This window comes from Cimex lectularius, unplaced genomic scaffold (genome assembly GCF_000648675.2).
Source record: "Cimex lectularius strain Harlan isolate CLEC.00 unplaced genomic scaffold, Clec_2.1 scaffold22, whole genome shotgun sequence".
NCBI lineage: Eukaryota > Metazoa > Arthropoda > Insecta > Hemiptera > Cimicidae > Cimex > Cimex lectularius.
In genome coordinates, this window is record NW_019392657.1 from 212,188 (window position 1) to 230,606 (window position 18,419).

General features: G+C 36.3%; 1 protein-coding gene across 1 annotated transcript in view; it reads left to right on the top strand.

The window, feature by feature from the left end:
- The window catches only part of LOC106670726 (probable E3 ubiquitin-protein ligase HERC1), a 35,942-nt gene that overhangs the window by 12,755 nt on the left and 4,768 nt on the right, over nucleotides 1–18,419 (top strand). The window contains exons 24-54 of the mRNA XM_014401293.2: nucleotides 52–241; nucleotides 414–600; nucleotides 664–780; nucleotides 857–1,115; nucleotides 1,201–1,327; nucleotides 1,386–1,689; nucleotides 2,286–2,493; nucleotides 2,554–2,700; nucleotides 4,636–4,741; nucleotides 4,806–5,043; nucleotides 6,295–6,415; nucleotides 6,480–6,887; nucleotides 6,950–7,240; nucleotides 7,309–7,579; nucleotides 7,663–7,923; nucleotides 7,982–8,100; nucleotides 8,152–8,281; nucleotides 10,117–10,242; nucleotides 10,306–10,482; nucleotides 10,542–10,707; nucleotides 10,875–11,064; nucleotides 11,140–11,257; nucleotides 11,377–11,683; nucleotides 13,167–13,360; nucleotides 13,420–13,620; nucleotides 13,688–13,812; nucleotides 13,868–14,036; nucleotides 17,461–17,640; nucleotides 17,700–17,845; nucleotides 17,905–18,205; nucleotides 18,269–18,385. Of these exons, the coding sequence (XP_014256779.1) occupies nucleotides 52–241; nucleotides 414–600; nucleotides 664–780; nucleotides 857–1,115; nucleotides 1,201–1,327; nucleotides 1,386–1,689; nucleotides 2,286–2,493; nucleotides 2,554–2,700; nucleotides 4,636–4,741; nucleotides 4,806–5,043; nucleotides 6,295–6,415; nucleotides 6,480–6,887; nucleotides 6,950–7,240; nucleotides 7,309–7,579; nucleotides 7,663–7,923; nucleotides 7,982–8,100; nucleotides 8,152–8,281; nucleotides 10,117–10,242; nucleotides 10,306–10,482; nucleotides 10,542–10,707; nucleotides 10,875–11,064; nucleotides 11,140–11,257; nucleotides 11,377–11,683; nucleotides 13,167–13,360; nucleotides 13,420–13,620; nucleotides 13,688–13,812; nucleotides 13,868–14,036; nucleotides 17,461–17,640; nucleotides 17,700–17,845; nucleotides 17,905–18,205; nucleotides 18,269–18,385 (6,001 nt within the window). The remainder of the gene's footprint in view (nucleotides 1–51; nucleotides 242–413; nucleotides 601–663; nucleotides 781–856; nucleotides 1,116–1,200; nucleotides 1,328–1,385; nucleotides 1,690–2,285; nucleotides 2,494–2,553; nucleotides 2,701–4,635; nucleotides 4,742–4,805; nucleotides 5,044–6,294; nucleotides 6,416–6,479; nucleotides 6,888–6,949; nucleotides 7,241–7,308; nucleotides 7,580–7,662; nucleotides 7,924–7,981; nucleotides 8,101–8,151; nucleotides 8,282–10,116; nucleotides 10,243–10,305; nucleotides 10,483–10,541; nucleotides 10,708–10,874; nucleotides 11,065–11,139; nucleotides 11,258–11,376; nucleotides 11,684–13,166; nucleotides 13,361–13,419; nucleotides 13,621–13,687; nucleotides 13,813–13,867; nucleotides 14,037–17,460; nucleotides 17,641–17,699; nucleotides 17,846–17,904; nucleotides 18,206–18,268; nucleotides 18,386–18,419) is intronic.

Below are 18,419 nucleotides of genomic sequence, written 5' to 3' on the forward strand. Positions count from 1 at the left end.
AAGGACTGAATAGGTCACAAAAAGTTGTTTTAACGGTTGTTTTTTTCTTAGGTTCATGAACATCTTTTAAGCGGCTGTTTTGGCCTTTGTGATGAGCTGTCAAGCCACCAACTGTATGACTATCTCGATCATATCAGAACGGCGCTGCCTTCCATCAAAGATGAAGTGACCAAAGCCATTCACTCAATATACTCGATAATGATCGCTTCTATCAAGTACAGGCTGCACAACTGTGATGATGGTAAATCAATTTTGCATTTTACCTTAAGGTTTTACTATGAAATTACCCATAGAAAAATATTTTAAAAAGTTTTGGAAGAAAATGCAATTTATTTTGAGGCCTTTTTTCCTTGCAATTTAAACCATCTATTTAATTGTCTTTACTTGTGTTAACAAAAGTTTTTGTTTAACAGTCAAATCTCAAAAACTGCAGACGCTCACTTTATACACTTTGAGTGTTAAATATTTCCCGAAAGATTTGAAGCATGTCGTCGAGTGTGAACTTCTGCCCGTACTCGTCGAGATAGCTCTTGTTGAACCCAAGAGCACGCTTTCCAAAGCAAGCATTAATCTCATACGAATTATCGCAATTTCAACAACGTACAATTTATTGAATTTTTTTTAAATATTGCTCTTTGAGTTAGTAATTTTTTTCTTTTGTAGAATCCATGCTGAAATCCTAGAACCAGCTGTGATTAACAGTGTTGTAAAAGTTCTGCACACATATCTGGAAAATATAGTTAAGCTTTTAAGCCCATCTGTTGAATCTAGCCCAGACTTGTGAGTATCAAGTTGATAATTTATTTTTCCAATACTAACTGGGTTTTTATTATTATTATTATTTTTTTTTTATTAGCTCTTTGCTGTTAACTGACACAAAAGAAATGGAATACCATTTGAGCGACCTCCTTCTCCTTGTTGTGAGCATGTGTTGCTCACCGATAATTAGGGAAGTGCTCAGCGCGAGCTCATGGACTGGCGCTCTTCTCGCTCTCTTAAATGTAAGCCGAGCCGGCCACTCTTACCTTACAGTGCTCAAACCCCGGCTTCTAATTCTAGAACTTCTGGCTAAACTCTTACCATCACAGAAAGCAACACAGGAGGACAAAGAACAGGTATCAGTTATATAATTATGCAGTAATTACTGTGTAACTGGTACTGTAATTTCAATGTAAATTAATTTTTAATAATGTACTTTAGGTTGTAAGGGTGTTGTTTCGCCAGTTGTCTGCTAATATGTGGGTTATCCCACAAACCCTAGCCGAAAGAAAAGCGTATTTGAAAGAAATGGATCTCGACATACATCTGGGCAGACTGACTAGCCCTTGTAAGCATTTTAATATAATCAGCTTTGACGATTTAATTTGAATTGTTTTGTCCCCCAGCAGCAAGCACTACTATGAACAACGTGAATGCAAACGACAGCACGCTCATGATGGAAATAGGCTTTGATCCTGAAAAAGTCATGTGCTGTACGGTCGATGGAGGGAACATGCTCGTCCACGGGAAGGGGGGCAGGGGCTACGGCCTGGGCAATATTTCCATTACTTCAGGCTGTTACCAGTGGAAATTTATAATTACAAAAGAACACAAAGGGAACGAAGGAACTTGTATTGGTCTAGCCAAGTGGCCTTTTCAGGATTACAGTCACAGAACGACAAAAGAGATGTGGCTCTATCGCGCTTACAGGTATGGCAGACTGAGGTAGTATTTTGGTAGGGTGGAAATAAACAATCCTGCTCAAATCTATGTATTTTCTTAATTTGAGATTTTTCCCTGTGGTCTGAGTTGATGAACCTGTAGTTTGGTTGTTTCTGATGATGGCAGACAGCCCTGAAGATAACAGACCAAACCAGTGAGGCCAACCAAAATAATCGGTAACAACCGAACTAATTTGATATTTATAGATGGGCAATCTCTGCTTATTTGAATATGTTTGTTGGAATATTACGGTAATTTTTGATCAATTTTGGTCTGCTTATCCTCTCTATTTTAGGCCATCAGTAGCATTTTGTCTTTTCACCATTGTTATTAGATTATTATCATAAAAAAGGATCCAACTAACCGAAAATTACACATACACCTTTCAAATAGAAAAAGCGGGAACGGATCTGACAGACCAACATGATCAAAAACAATCAAATTACAGAGTTAACACCCCACAGACCCAAAGAGGAAATCTCACAATTACTTTGATATTCTTGGAAGTTATTGAAAAATTATAATTTCAAGTATAATATTTCAATATGAGTTCAGTATGAGAACAAAAAGTTTTTTCCTTTAAGTGGAAATCTTTACCATGGAGGAGAACTACGTCTCAGCCTTCCATCGTTTACACAAGGTGATATCATAACGACAGTCCTTGACATGGATGCGAGGACCTTGAGCTTCGGGAAGAATGGTGATGAGCCGATTATCGCATTTCAAGAATTGGACCTGTCAGCACCTTTGTACCCGTGTGTTCTCTTTTACAGCACAAACCCTGGTGAAAAGGTAAGTTTAATATTAAAACCAAATTAAAATTGAACTAATAACTGAAATAATCGGTTGTAGGTCAAAATCACCGAAATGCAAATAAGTGGTGCACCAAGAGAGCTGCTCGCCGGTGACCCTCAATGTGCACCAGTTCCAATTCTGATGACCGAAGCTTACATCACACTGATCAGAACATTGCACAATACTGAATACTGGGGTCCACAGGTAAATTAAGTAAAACCATAATTTTGCATTTTTGTGAAATATTAGTAATATTTATAATTGTTTTTGGGAGGGATATAAAATTTGTTTTTTCATTATTGCCTCATTGATTTCAAAATTGATCAGTTGAGTTAAATTAGATTAGGAAGGGTTAGATTAGATAGGTAAACATTTAAAACTCCTGAAATGAGTAAATGCGAAAAAGCAACACTTCTTTGCAGTTTTCCACTTTAATTGTTATTTTATGAATATTACACGTACTATTTTTTTGTTGAATAAACAGTTGACAATAATGGAAACTAATAAAAAAAGAAAAAAAGTCTTGAAATTGGGAAATGCGGAAAAATTCAAAACTGAGCATTTTACCCCTTCTTTGCTGTTTTCCACAAAAGTTGTTATTTTATTAATATTATAGGTCCTATTTGTTTGTACTAGCCTGCATTAACAGTTTACAACAATAGAAACGAATAACGAAAGTATAAAGTCTTGAAATTGGGAAATGCGGAAAAATTCAAAACAGGGCGTTGTACCCCTTCTTTGCCGTTTTTCAGTAAAGTTGGTATTTTATTAATGTCATACGTACTAGTCGTTTGTACTAGGCTGCATTAACAGTTTACAACAATAGAAACGAATAACAAAAGTATAAAGTCTTGAAATTGGGAAATTCGGAAAAATTCAAAACAGGGCGTTGTACCCCTTCTTTGCTGTTTTCCACAAAAGTTGTTATTTTATTAATATTATAGGTCCTATTTGTTTGTACTAGCCTGCATTAACAGTTTACAACAATAGAACCGAATAACGAAAGTATAAAGTCTTGAAATTGGGAAATGCGGAAAAATTCAAAACAGGGCGTTGTACCCCTTCTTTGCCGTTTTTCAGTAAAGTTGGTATTTTATTAATGTCATACGTACTAGTCGTTTGTACTAGGCTGCATTAACAGTTTACAACAATAGAAACGAATAACAAAAGTAAAAAGTCTTGAAATTGGGAAATTCGGAAAAATTCAAAACAGAGCGTTGAACCCCTACTTTGCTGTTTTTCACTAAAGTTGTTATTTTATTAATATTATACGATCTATTCGTTTGTACTAGGCTGCATTACCAGTTTAGAAGAATAGAAACTTATAAAAAAAGAAAAAAGTTCTGAAATTGTGAAATGCGGAAAAATTCAAAACTGAGTGTTGTATCCCTTCTTTGCCGTTTTTCACTGAAGTTGTTATTTTATTAATATTATACGTTCTATTCGTTTGTACTAGCCTGCAATAATAGTTTACAAGAATAGAAACGAATATCAAAAGTAAAAAGACCTGAAATCGGGAAATGCAAAAAACTCTAATGTGAGCGTTTTCCCTCTTCTTTGCCGTTTTTCACTACAGTTGTTATTTTATAAATATTATAGGTTCTATTCGTTTATACTAGGCTGCATCAACAGTTTACAACAATTGAAACCTATAACAAAAGTAAAAAGTTCTAAAATTAAGAAATCCCAAAAACCCAAACTATTCGTTTTGCTTGTGCCCCAAGGGTGAATTTGTTCCCATTATTGTTCAATATTTGTATAAATGATTTTGAATGTTATTGTATATTTCCTAGAAAAGAGTGGAAAAGTTTGCTACGTTTGGTTTGTTTCAGATTGTTAAATAACTTACTATGTTTTCTGGAACTTTTAGAAAGAGTTAAGTTGAATATCCCTGATACAAGAACGAGATATACAAAATTGTATTAGGTTCATATTAGCAAAACAAACTACATAGTTAACTCTCCAATATATAAAATATGGTCGGAGGCTAATAATGTTTTATTGGATCTGGTTCCTATTAGGTTAAGTTAGGGATAAAGCCAAGTTAGGCCCATAGACGTAATTCAATGTTTTTAAAATGCTATTTTATTAAAAATTTGCTTTTGTTGATTTTCACAAAATAAATGTTTTAAATTTCAGGTGAATGAGTGTATTATGGAAAGATTAAACCAAGCAAAGGATTTGCTGCCTGACTTGCCATTGAACTTGAGGGAAGATAATCTTTCACCTTTGAAATACAGTGCCGGTAAAATATGAAATAAATTTAGGAAATATATATATATTCACTATTATAATCTGTCTTTTTACAGTCGACCTGACTGATAAATATGCAGGGAGCAGTTTGCCCCAGAAGGAAATAGATCTTGACCAGTTGTGCAAAGAGGTGTGGCCCGCTTTGGCGGTTATCGGCGGGCTTGATCATGGCCTGCGCGTCGGTGGTGTATGTCTTCACAAGCAGTCGGGTAGAAAAGCGACTGTTTTGGGAACGTTGAAACAAGGAATGACCAATGTCAAAGTCATGTGGCATGACATGGATTTCACAGTGAGGTTAGACAAAAAAGTTGAATGTTTTTGTTTTAGAACTGATTAAAAAAATATAAATAAATAAACTAATAATTAGTACAATAACTGTTTCAATTTTAAAGTTGTAAACGTTCATTAGATTTTCAAAAAACCGGCACCTAGGGGTTCAGATATCAAAATGACTATTTGTAAACAGTCGCTAAGCAAGGCGAGCACATTACACCCTTGTTTACTTTACTATACTGATTTATATAAGCTCAAAGCTGCACATGTATGTACTACATACACACATATACAGAGTTGAGCTTATTGCTTCTCGCAATCCATTGTAAATTCCAGCTTTTTGAATCACCCACCCTGGTTGTTGGCAGTCAGTGGTTAGATCTTGGTCTTATCTGTTCATCCATCGAAATTTGGCCCATGGGGCTACCAGTTCATCTGGTATCCTGAACTGCTTTTTGAGTCTATAAGATATCATGATTGGAGACATCTAGCTAGGTATATAGCTGAATCAGTTGCTTAGACTCCTACATTCACACCAACTGGAGAGATAGATATACAAATTAAACAGGATTGGTGAGAGGACCTCCTTATAGAATGTCTTGATGTCTTTTGCTGAAGAGAAGCTGCCATTGACTCTGACCTTAACTTCCTGTTTGATAGAAAGGGGTATAAGATGTCATAGAGATATTTTAGGATACATATTTCTTTCAGTTAATCTTAGCTCGTTATACCATACTCTATCAAAAGCTTGCACTGTAAATCCACAAATACAGCTACTTAAAAAAAATATATACATATATATTTTCAGTGATTATGTATACCTGTTGGCAGGTTGATGGTGTTGTGAGAATTCAAATTGATGGATGATTTCTTGAAGGATGGTAGAATTCTTCTTTTGGCACAATGTTTCAAATATTTACCCTCCAATGGGGAGAAGACTGCTGGGGCAATAATTATCCTCTACCTTTATATCTTTTCCTGTCTTATGGATCATTATTATTTCAACATTTTCCCAGGTCTTTGGGAAGTAGCTTGTCTGCTAGTGCGCGGTAAAAGTATTCAATATGTACATGGTGGCTTTTCTAGGTAGTTATTTGGTTAGGACTGCAGGAATAACTCATATTAAGACTAACATATTTAATAATTATTGCTAATGCCAGTAATTAATGTTTCTATAATTATAGATTAATTATATTATTATCTATAATTATAGATTAATTATAATATTATCTATAATTATAGATTATAATAACAATTGGCTATTTTTTCTAGTGACTGTCCATTGACAAGTTTGGAACCTTTTGAGGAAGTTCCATTTGACACTTACAAATTGCCGGATCTTTCACCAGATATTTGGATGTATTTGGCACGTCTGAGCGGCTTCACATCAGAGGTATTATGAAAATATATTAAATTCAGGTTTGAAATTTTCATTTAATAAAAAAAAATCATTCTAGTTGGAATTCCCCAATTACAATTTGTCTTCGAAAGAGGAAGAATTGATCTCACATACAGCTGAAAGTGATGAAGAAAACAGGCAGGAGGGGAAGTTTTCCCGTTCGGTTGAGATCCTCTCTAACCAGATGGTGACAAACATAATCGGTGAAATCACCCGAAAAGGCAATGCCGAGGTGACAATACAGAATTCAGAGGACCTGGAAGCACAGAAAAAGGAATTCGACATGCGTATAGCGGCGAAATGGGCTGTCAACAACAAGCTACTTGAGTGCGAAGGGAAGACATTGAGGCTATGCATCCTTCAGTTGTGTGCCATGAAAACGATCGCGACATTCGTCTCTTGCAACAAATACATTGAAATTCTACTCGATCCATCATCTGAAATAAAAATGCCACCAAAAGATGAGGTATTTTATAACAATTTGAATCAATTTTAATACATTTGTTTTAAAATTTTATTTTATACTAGGGACTCGAGGAATTGGTTAAGAAAGAAGTCTCACTGGAACAGGATGAAATGCTCAAAGAAACGCTACACTTCATACTTAGGTGTTTTGTAGAACGATGCATTGAAAGATCGATCCAGCCTTGGCTCAGTAATATAAGAGATCTGGAGAGGGTCATCAGTGTGATACATAGCAATCATATAAAATCAAATGCCGAGCACCACCACAGAGTACCACAGCTCGAAGCAAGAGTCAAAGCATTAGGAAATGTCCAACGGTTCAATTCTTACCCTGTTGGTCACCAACAATCCAAGGTAAAGTATTTTTACTTATAATTCTTATCCAGTGAATAATTCGGATAATTTATCCATTTTGGATCCAGGCTTCGACTGCAGAACATAATCAGCCTTCGATTCCATCGACGTCACGAGGAAGACTTGATTCGAGGATTCAGCAGGCTTGTAGAAGCTCGTACTGGGCGACTGTCACCTCTGCGTCGTACCAGACACAGATGTTGTTGCAGGAAAAACAGACAGCATCTCAGTCATTGACGAACATGAGGTCACCGTCGCCTCCTCATATCCCAGTTGTCACGCCATTATTAGACATGGGTTTTTCACTGAGACACATAAAAAAAGCCATACATGCCACAGGTGAGACAATTTTCATAACTTTACTCTTAGAATTATTTGAGTAATTTGTTGAAATGAAAATATATATTTTTGGTTCGATACAGGCCATACTGGGATATTTACGGCTGCTGCAATAAACCAGCTGGCCACTTGGATGTTAGAGAACCCTTCCATTGAATCAGACATATTAAGCACGAGTACAGCATCTTCCCCTTGCATAGACTCATCGCCGATGGCAGACCCACGGGGCATAGGCAACCTCTACCTCTGGGAAGTTGAGGTCGATTCTTCCCATCACCGTAGATATTTGGCACCAAGAAGGAGACCTTGTTCCGACATTAGGAGCTATTTGATTGACCGAGCTGGTAATTTTTTCCCATTTAATCGTCTAATTGTAATATCTATGCATTGAAATATTTTCAGTCAGTACATTGGATCGGTATCGAGAAAGGGAACACGTACGGGGTGAGGCGCAACCACTCTGTTCGCAGAGTACACAAACCCTTGCTGACATAGCTGTCAACTCTCTCTCCTATTCGAATGTAAATTTTTAATTATTTTAGTAGAGACTTTAAACTAAAATTGAATAACAGCTTTCAGCAGTTTCGGGCAATCAGTGTGGTCTATGCAAAAGGAGCTACACACAACTTGCAAACCACATGCTCTCAAGTCATCCGGGATGCCGCAACACTTGGAATTCCAGCATCTGTGGAAAAGTTTATGGTATGTTATTATTTTTCTTTTTTCTTTTAGTATTGAAATCAAATTTTGATGAATTTATGCTCTCGTTGGTTTTAATTTTGTTTTCCATGTACAAAGTAATTTTCATAATTATCTTTTGCTATTGTTTTTTGAAATTTCACAAATTTATTTTGTATCAGAATGCTGTGATACTTCAATGTTCATAAAACAGAAATATTTTGCTATTTTTCAAGGATTATAGAGCTAAGGATAGGGATAAATGAGGCGACCACAAAGCCTTCCGCACCTCAACCTGAATAGATTTATTGTGCTTCTCTATGTTTAAACTCACTGGACAGCTTCAGTTGTTGATCAACCTCCATACCCTTGCCAACAGGTTTTACTCTCCTAAGAAGAAACTGCTCGTACATAGACCCTCATAAAAACATAAAATGTATTCTGTGGTCTGTTCTTCTTTCTGGCAATATCTGCACAGGATTTCTTCTGTCAGTACTCCTATCTCGTGCACATACCTTCTTAGGCAGCAGTGCCAGTCAGGAGTCAGAATTCTGGCTCTGTTGCGTTTACCTTTCAGTAATTCCTTTGAAGCCGGACCTTCTATGAATCTCTTCATCTCTTGCCCTGGTTGTTTCTCCACCAATGTTTGGACTCATTAGATGTATCATTTTATGTGGCAAGTTGCCTGTTTTGTTGACCAACATGTCCTCTTTCTCATTGCCTCTATGTCCTGAATGCTCAGGGACCCATGCCAAGGTCAGTTCATTGGTGTTACATCTTTCAGGGATTTCATACAATTTGGTACACTTTTGCCCTTAGTTTGCATGAAGCTAAGACCTCAAGTGCTGCCTGCCTGACGTGTAGAAACCTCTACAAGTCATAGCTGCCCTCCTTTATTTCTCTGGAGCAGTTCAATTGCTATGATCTCAGTCTGGAAAACTGTAGTGTATTTACTTAAGTTTTGCTCAGCCTTTGAATACACACTGAGAACTCTCCAGCGTCTGTGGCTCGTGCACTACTTGTTCGTGAAGTTATTTGGAGTAGTGGCACCGATTGACATGTCTAGAATCTGCCTGTATCTCCTCCTTCAGTTTCCATTGTTCATTGATATGGCCTATCCCTGCAGATGGTTGTCCATTTTTGAGCCTTTGAGCCGCTGCTCTGACTTCTCCTTGGATTAAAATATGGAATGGTGGGAGCTTTAACAACATCTCCAATGTCTCATTGCTCCAGTGACTGAGGCAAGCTTGTCTTTGGTTGCCACTTAAAAGCCTAATCACCTTAACCTGCAAGGTCTTGGTCTACCACACCACCGACCCATAAGTCAACAGCCTTATAACACAGGTGAGAAGCTATAGGATTATTTTGGGGTTTAGTCCTGAGCTTTTAGCCTTTTGCACCTCCTCCAGCAAAATTTGTTCTTTGGGTAGTTCTAATTAGATGTGGATTCCATGTTAGCCACTAATCTAGTGTGACGCCTAGATATTTAGTTTCTTTGGAGAATGGAATCAGTGACCCGCTTAGGCTTGGAATTTTTAGGCTTCTTATCACCCTTTTCCTTGTGAAAGGAACCATTAAGGTTTTGTGAGGGTTGAAAGATAGCTCCTCTCGTTTACACCTCCTGTCCATCATGCTGAGAGCTCCACTTGGTCAATCAATGGATTTTACCACTACGGAAAGGTCACCCACAAAGCCTAGACAGTAGAGTCCTTCTTGTTTTTGATAGATTATAGATACTTATAAATTTAAAATCCTTATTTTTAGTATTATAGTATTCAAACTAAAATAATTATGGTTTCTAAGAAGCATACTTTTTCACATTCTACAATACTATTTACATATATTGAATATGTTTTCAGGAAATGAATATGTGCTTTGTATGGACTGCCAAGATTTGTACAGAGGCTTAATCGAGGAAAGGGTTCAAAATAATGATTCTCAATTACCTTCACCCAACCTGATAACAGATCTCGAGGCATCTTACGGTAGTAGGAATTTGTTCATTTTGAATGTCCTTCACTTGTTTTTGTATTTTTTTATACTTTTAGAGTATGCACCATCATTTTTTGAGGGCCCATTAGACTTGATGAAATTGGAAGAACTTGGCAACGCTTTCAGTGTCGTGAACGTCAATTCGGTCCTGGAGCCGGTGACATTCCATGCGCCCGACCCACTCGGCTCCTCTTTCATACCCAACATCACATCGGCATCAAAACCTACGACGAGTTGGTATTTCACTTTAATTTCTTAGTGAACTTCTTGAATTGAACATTGATGGTTTCAGCAACAAACGGCTTGGGCATACAGAGCGACACTCCCCTCGGTGAACAAGCTGCGACTCTCAACTCGAGTAAAGACAGAATAGAAATACTCAAAAAAATCACCAAGGTGGCACAAACTGCCATTTCACGTTTTGTCATTATGGAAGCACTCACACATCTAACAAACAGGTAAAATATGTAATTTAAGCTAAAGCTGCAATAGGCTGTAGGCGGACTTTTTAAATGTTGTGTCATTTAGATCTTGTTTTCTCTATGAATTACTGAAAATTTAAAATTCCAAACACACTCATATAGTTTTTACAGTATTATGTATTTAAGTATTTGTGTTTATTTAGTGGAGCAAATACAAATTTGTCGTATGGTTTGGGTGCCATCGGCTTGAGCGATGTGAGAAAAGTCGTCCGTCTCATGACACTGATGGCGACGACGCAGTCGAAAGCACTGCCAAACCTGAGCACGGCGATTGCGTCTATTATTTCCAATGATCAATCAGCGAGCAAACTCGTTATTTATATGTGTGCACAGGCAAATATAAAAATACATATTTATAACAATATCATATACAATTTAAATGATTTATTTTGTTAATCTATTTTTTAGGAACTTTTGACAATAGCTAATAAAGGACTTCATTCAAGCGTATTTGCGGTTACACAATCTCTTGTTGAAATGCTCACATCTCATGTAGGATCATTGATAAAATCCAAAAATAAAAATGGTAAGAATAACTAATATTAGTTTTTAGTTTATTAGTAATTATAATATTTTATAGAATTTTCTATTTTATAGAGAATAATTTTAAATTAAATAAAACAAATTGCATAAACTTTTTAACAGACGAGGATAAAATACCTGGAAGTCCTACTGACAATAAATCATTAAGCCCGCTGTTGTTGGCGAATGCGCTTTCGGCCTGCATACTTTCAACTAAATTGACTCCAACGATCAGACAATGGGCTGCACAGCAACTGGTCGTCTGCCTGTCGATGAAAAGCACCATTTTACCGAATCACATCTTGGAAACACTGAACATGGCCGACTTGACCGGCGTCCTTCCTAAAGATATCGAATGTTTCGTCCAAGGACATGACAACAAGATAAGCAACTTGGCTTGGCATCCTTTTCAACATCAGCTCGCTTCAAGGTATGTGTAGTGATTATCCTCCAGTTTGGGCATTTCTGATCATTTTGGTCTGCCAATCTAGTGGAGGATAAGAAGACAATATGATCGGAAATGACCCAACTCTAATAACTAAATTTATATATGTTTTTGTTGATTAACTAAAGTAATTATTTCATTTGATTTATTATTACTACTTCACTAAACTCTCGGTAAAAGTAAAAAGGTCTTAAATTGGGAAAAGCGAAAAACTCATAATTGTGAGCGTTTTGCCCCTTCTTTGCCGTTTTTCACTACAGTCATTATTTTATTAATATTATATGTTCTATTTGTTTGTCCAAGGCTGAATAAACAGTGTACAACAATAGAAACAATAACAAAAGTAAAAAATTCTTAAATTGGGAAAAGCAAAAAAATCATTATGTGATCGTTTTGCCCGTTCTTTGCCGTTTTTCACTACAGTCATTATTTTATTAATGTTGTACGTTCTATTTGTTTGTCTAAGGCTGAATAAACAGTTTACAACAATAGAAACAAATAACAAAAGTAAAATGTTCTTAAATTGGGAAAATCGAAAAAATCATAACATGAGCGTTTTGCCCCTTCTTTGCCATTTTTCACTACAGTCGTTTCTTTAGTAATATTATATGTTCTATTTGTTTGTCCAAGGCTGAATAAACAGGTTACAAGAATAGAAACAAATAACAAAAGTAAAAAGTCTTGAAATTTGGAAAAGCGAAAAAATCATATTGTGTGCATTTTGCCTTTTCTTTGCTGTTTTTTTTTCACTACAGTTGTTATTTTATAAATATTATAGGTTCTATTAGTTTATACTAGGCTGCATTAACAGTTTACAACAATTGAAACCTATAACAAAAGTAAAAAGTTCTAAAATTAAGAAATCCCAAAAACCCAAACTATTCGTTTTGCTTGTGCCCCAAGGGTGAATTTGTTCCCATTATTGTTCAATATTTGTTTAAATGATTTTGCTAAATGTTATTGATGAACATATATTTCCTAGAAAAGAGTGGAAAAGTTTTCTACGTTTGGTTTGTTTCAGATTGTTAAATAACTTACTATGTTGTCTGAAACTTTTAGAAAGAGTTAAATTGAATATCCCTGATACAAGAACGATATATACAAAATTTATTTATTTTTATTTTTATTTTATTTTAATTTAATTAATGAATTTAATTAATTTATAATTATGATTTATTATTACTACTTCACTAACCTCTCGGCTAATTTGTATATCACCGAGAATCCATATTATTATACCTTATTTGAATATTGGCAAAAAAGAAAATGGGATGGGTTGATTAGTTGGTGTCTTAAGGACAGCAATTTCAATATTGCAAGTGGTTCACTGCTGGGGTACGAATCTGGATTTTGTGGGTTCAAGTCCTTCTCGTGACACTACTTTTTGATCTCAATCTCACTTTGCATAAATATAATTACTCTATTTATTTGGTTCAAAAATGTAAAAAAAATTGTAATTTTTATCCAGTGGATATGACAGCACAGTGAGACTTTGGTGTCCTGATACGCATTCTTTAGAGCAGACGTTAGTTTATAGAAAATCAATGAATGTCTATGGAAGCGAACTCCATGGTGAAGTCATTTCTAATTTATGCTGGTCTCCAAGTGGAACTTACTTATCTGCATCAATGGAAAACTCGCTCAATATTTGGTGTCTAAACGGTAAGTCAAAAATCATTTTTCTACATTTATCGGATCTTATATTTTTTATTTTTATACAGAAGAGGGCAAGATAAGCGGCGAGTGTTATATCGACAGTGACACAGACTGGATCACTTCGCTCTGTTGGCCTGCAAACCGTCTGGAACCGAATGAAACCGAAAACCTTCTGATAGGATGTATCAATGGAACTGTGTCTGTGATAAGTGTAAAGCCAAATTCGTATACAAAGGTAGAGTTAGCCCACTGCTCTCAACCCAATGGTACGCTCTTAATGATATTCTATAATTTTGATTTTATTCAAGAAAATAATGATTTTTTCATCCTCAGCATCTGTGATACAAATCGTGTGGCACACTGAAGAAAAACTCTTTGCCATTGCGTTTTCTGATGGCACTCTTAGAATAGGAAATATGATAAATAAGAAAAACATAGCAACAATTCAAGCGCACGAAGTAAGACAAATTAAATAAAACAAATGAATAAATAAATTAATAATTTCATTTTTAGACGACAATAAACGCAATACAATGGTCCCCTGAGAGTGAAATGTTGGCGTCCTGTTCAAATCAAGACAAGACTTGCAAAGTTTTCAGCCAGAATGACAAAGGATGGACATCGATTTACAATTTGCCACACAACCATGATCTGTCAACACTCACTTGGTCACCAATTATTGGTGAGTAATTCAGTTTGGAGGAAAAGTATAACAAACTTAGATGCTGGACTATTGTATCCAAATGATGAAACATCAGTCATAATTGCAATGATGATCATGAATTTACCATGTAGGTTCAAAAACACTTTTTTAATTTTTATGGCCAAAAACTTTTTTTTCTTTTTTTTTTGCCAAGTGTTTAAATCCAACACATATTTTCCATGCTTATGATTCTGTGCCCATGGTATTTTGTTTGAGAGCAATATGGAAAATGAATTTTCAAGAGGTTCTGACCCATCGTCCACAACTCCCAGCATGTTTTTGCCAATATCTGCAAAACTATTAATTATTTTTAAAAATGTGACAGAGTAAATGTTGTAGAGAATTTTCTTGAAAGTAAAGTCCTTTGAAACTTTCTAGGCTACAAATATGGCCAGGTCCAGCTGTAAAGGTCGATTGTCTGAATTTCAGGATTGTTATTTGACAGAAATGACCAAAATTTCAGCGGTCTGTTTTCCCGCTTTCCAGCATTAACCGTTACTCTAGCCCTCATTTATTTATGTATTATATCCAGTGTTCAGTTGATCTTCCCCCGCTACTTCCAGAGGTGGCACGACAATGACGATTCACCGTTTCTTATAAATGATCCAACCGACTGGAGTTAATCTGCTCCAGTGAAATAAAAACATTTGATCTGCTGGTTAATCCTTTTTTCTCGTTTTCCGAGCTGATCTATTGATGCCGACTAACATGCAAGTTTGCTTCTTTTTTTTTCTACCAGACGATTGACTTGTGAGGAGGATTAACTGACAGATCGAATGTTTTTATTACAATTATTCCGAAGTCATGAGATGCGGTCTGGTGTGATGTAGGTTTCAGAAAAACATTTTCTTTATCGTGCCAATGTTTCGATCTTTATTGAGATCATCTTCAGGGCTCAATAAAGATAGAAATGTTGGTACGATAAAGAAAATGTTTTTCTGAAACCTACATCTTACCAGACTGCATCTCACGATTTCGGAATAATTATCGATTAACGGTCACTAATAATCACCACATGTTTTTATTACACTTGAGCGGGTTAATCCTGGTTGGTCAGGTAATTATCAGAGAGGCAGAGGAAGTTTGACCGAACACTGGATATAACCCATAAATAAATGAGGGCTAGAGAAATGGTCATTTTCGTGAAGTGGAAAACTTGAATGGGTAAGAAGGCAGAAAGGTTGACTATGGATGACCTGGAGAGATGGTTTAGGCAAGCGGAGAGCGCAGGAGGGGCAAACGAGGTGGTCATTTGTGACAAAATTCAAAATTAACACGTTCGTTACGGCACTTATTTGTAAGACTCCCGAAATACAGAAAACATTTTGATTTAATTTTGTTTTCCAAAAAAAGAAAAAATCATAAAACATTTCCAAAACGTCAAATTGAAAAATGGCCTTCACAATAACATTATCAAAGCGATACTAGAAGCATATAATACCGATTTGATTCTAACAGTACCCCCAACACCTTACAATAAGCTTCAAAAGTGTGTGTTTTCTAGAAGAAATGCATCATTCTGGAACGGCATCCGTATATGGGTAGGGTTACTGCATCATTTCAGGATGATGGATATAACAAACGTGATTTCTGAAGAGTTGGTATCAGACTGGAGGGATATCAGAGGTCTTTCTGTAACTTGATTGCTCACTCGGTAAAGTGAGTTTACTCTTTCGATCCACCCACTCAGCCCCATCCTTAAATTACAAAGAAATTCCTCAAGGACGAATTATAAGCTCTCTTTGTTCTCACTGTATACCTGTTAAAATACAAAGAAGTAGTTATCAGAGGTAAAGTTGTCACTGAGTTAGGGATCTTTGGCATTCTTGAAAATGATTTGGACGATGCTTATATTAGGAATGGTGTTAGTGGTAGTTATGCATTGCAGTTACAAAATTATGGAAAATGATAGCAAACGAACTCTTAATAATAGATGCCTGTCTGTTTAGTAAGATTCCAGATTCGGCGGTAGGATTTGTGTATAAATCGAGGTACCCTGTGGTACGGAAAACACCTTTGTTTCAAGGCATAGGGCTTCTTGGCATTTTTATTCCAAAATAAACTAACTACGGTTTGTGGGGTGAGCATAAATATAGAATGGGTTTAGGAGAAAGTCCCGATTTTCAAAATCTGTCATTGCATGGAGGATTTGAATTGCATTAAAATGCATATGAAAAAGACAAATGCTTATTAAGTCTTGGAAGGGTGCAGAAAGCCTTTTTAGTTTGGAATCCCTGCTTTTGACAAGTAGGGGTGACATTTACAATCTATACCGCTTCATTAAAGGATTGCCAGGTTGATGCGTGATCTGAATTCACTGAATGCTAGGTTACAGTTTGTTGACTATGTGGTCTTGGCGGGGTGCAAGGGATGTTAGCCCCAGCTACCTTGAGGATTTTTCCATGATAACTAGAGTAAATCGTTTTTATTCATGTCCTCCAATGAAGAGAATGTCAGGAAGTGGAAAGAAAAGTCTACATCCATGGCTGTCAGGGTTGCGTTCCTGTCATTAGACCTCGGTTCTCCTCAGGGTGATAAATCTGTTACCATTTTAACCTGTGTCTCTGTTGCACTCTGTGCAGTGTTTAATGTTATTTTGAGATTTAAAAATTATTATATTTTTAAAGTAAGAGACAACTTTTAGGTTATCATTATTTTAAGTACTTATAATGACTTATAACAGGCCTAGTATTTATACAAAACAACTATAGTCACTTTTACACGGAAAAGGAAGCTAGATCACATGAAAGAAATCAAACTCAACAACTCTGTGATAGAAATCAAAAATGATGTCAAATATCTGGGCATTACACTAGATAAAACACTAACATTCAAGAAACACATCAGCTCTATTATCACAAAGACGACACGAGCTTTGATGGTGTGCAGAAGAGTAGCAGGGAGAAACTGGGGATGTAGGCCAGAAACGCTGTTATGGATGTACACCATAATAGTAAGACCTTTACTTGCATACGAAGCTATAGCCTGGGCTGATAAAGCGGAACAAATAACCAAAAGGAAAGAACTCACAAAAATACAGAGACTTGCATGCATCTGTATAACGGGAGCAATGAGAACATGGCCTACAATTAGCATGGAAAAGATATTGGGACTAATCCCCCTACATCACATGGTAGAAAGGACAGCACAGAAAACCATAATCAACTTTACTAGAGAGAAACCTCCAACAGGAATAAAACTGAAATGGAGAGACAGANAGACAACTTTTAGGTTATCATTATTTTAAGTACTAATAATGACTTATAACAGGCCTAGTGTTTGATAGAAAATTAATCAATTGGTTAAGGGGGGTCAATGTTTTAAGCTTTTTTTTTACATTTCATGTTATATTTTTAACACATAAATGTTTAATTAGTAAAGTTTGATCTAAATTGATTATTAGGAAAAGGTACACGGCCGTACCTTCTGTGTGTTGGCACTGCATCAGGTATAATTTACGTGTGGCTGCTGCCAAGGCCTGGGAACGATGCAACTTCATCCCTCTTGCATACTCTCCAAGGCCATTTGTACAATCCGGTGACATCACTTTCTGTCGATCCGACTGGATTTGTCCTCGCTTCCGGTAAGTTTAGAATTTTTGATCTTTCAGTTATAGATAGTTAAGATGATAAATTTCAATAGGCTGTGGAAAGGGAACAAGCGGTGTACTCAACTTGTGGTCGTTAAACGAAGGTTGTGTATTTCAAACACATACCGGCACTGGCGGTGTACAATCAGTTGCCTGGATGGACATGTACGGTCTGGCCGTAGCTTTCAGCAGATCAAAAGTAAGTGTGTTTATCCATGTTTTAACATAAATGATTAATTTTTAAATTTTTTTTTAAAGGATATTAATGCTGTGGGGCCCTCCAGAAAATCACTCATTCTACCTATAAGCCGTCACAATTTGATGAAACGCGGCATATTCGGTCTGCACACTGCTCCTTGTCTGGTGTCCCTCATAGAAAATCTACCTCTCCTATTGACAAAGCAGTGTGTCTACGAGACCCCGTTTGTCAACAACGGGCAGCAGTTGATTTGTAGTGATTATTTTAAATGCTTGGTCGCACTAACATTATCGCTCTCATTAGATGGCATACTTTGCTATGACCGTGGCCCTCCAAATGACGAAGAATCTGTCACCTTGTGTACGTTTTTATTGTGATTATTTATGTATTCTTGTTAAAACTGAATTTGTTTGTTTTTTCAAGTGCCCGAAGGAGCTTGGCTGCGTACAATCAGCCTTGCTGCCAAAGCGGCACAAGCGCTCGTGTGCAGAAGTCAATTTGCACCTGAGTTTATTGCTCAAAAACCTGAAATTGCTCAACGTACGTATTTTAAAATTGGAATTATAACAAGACA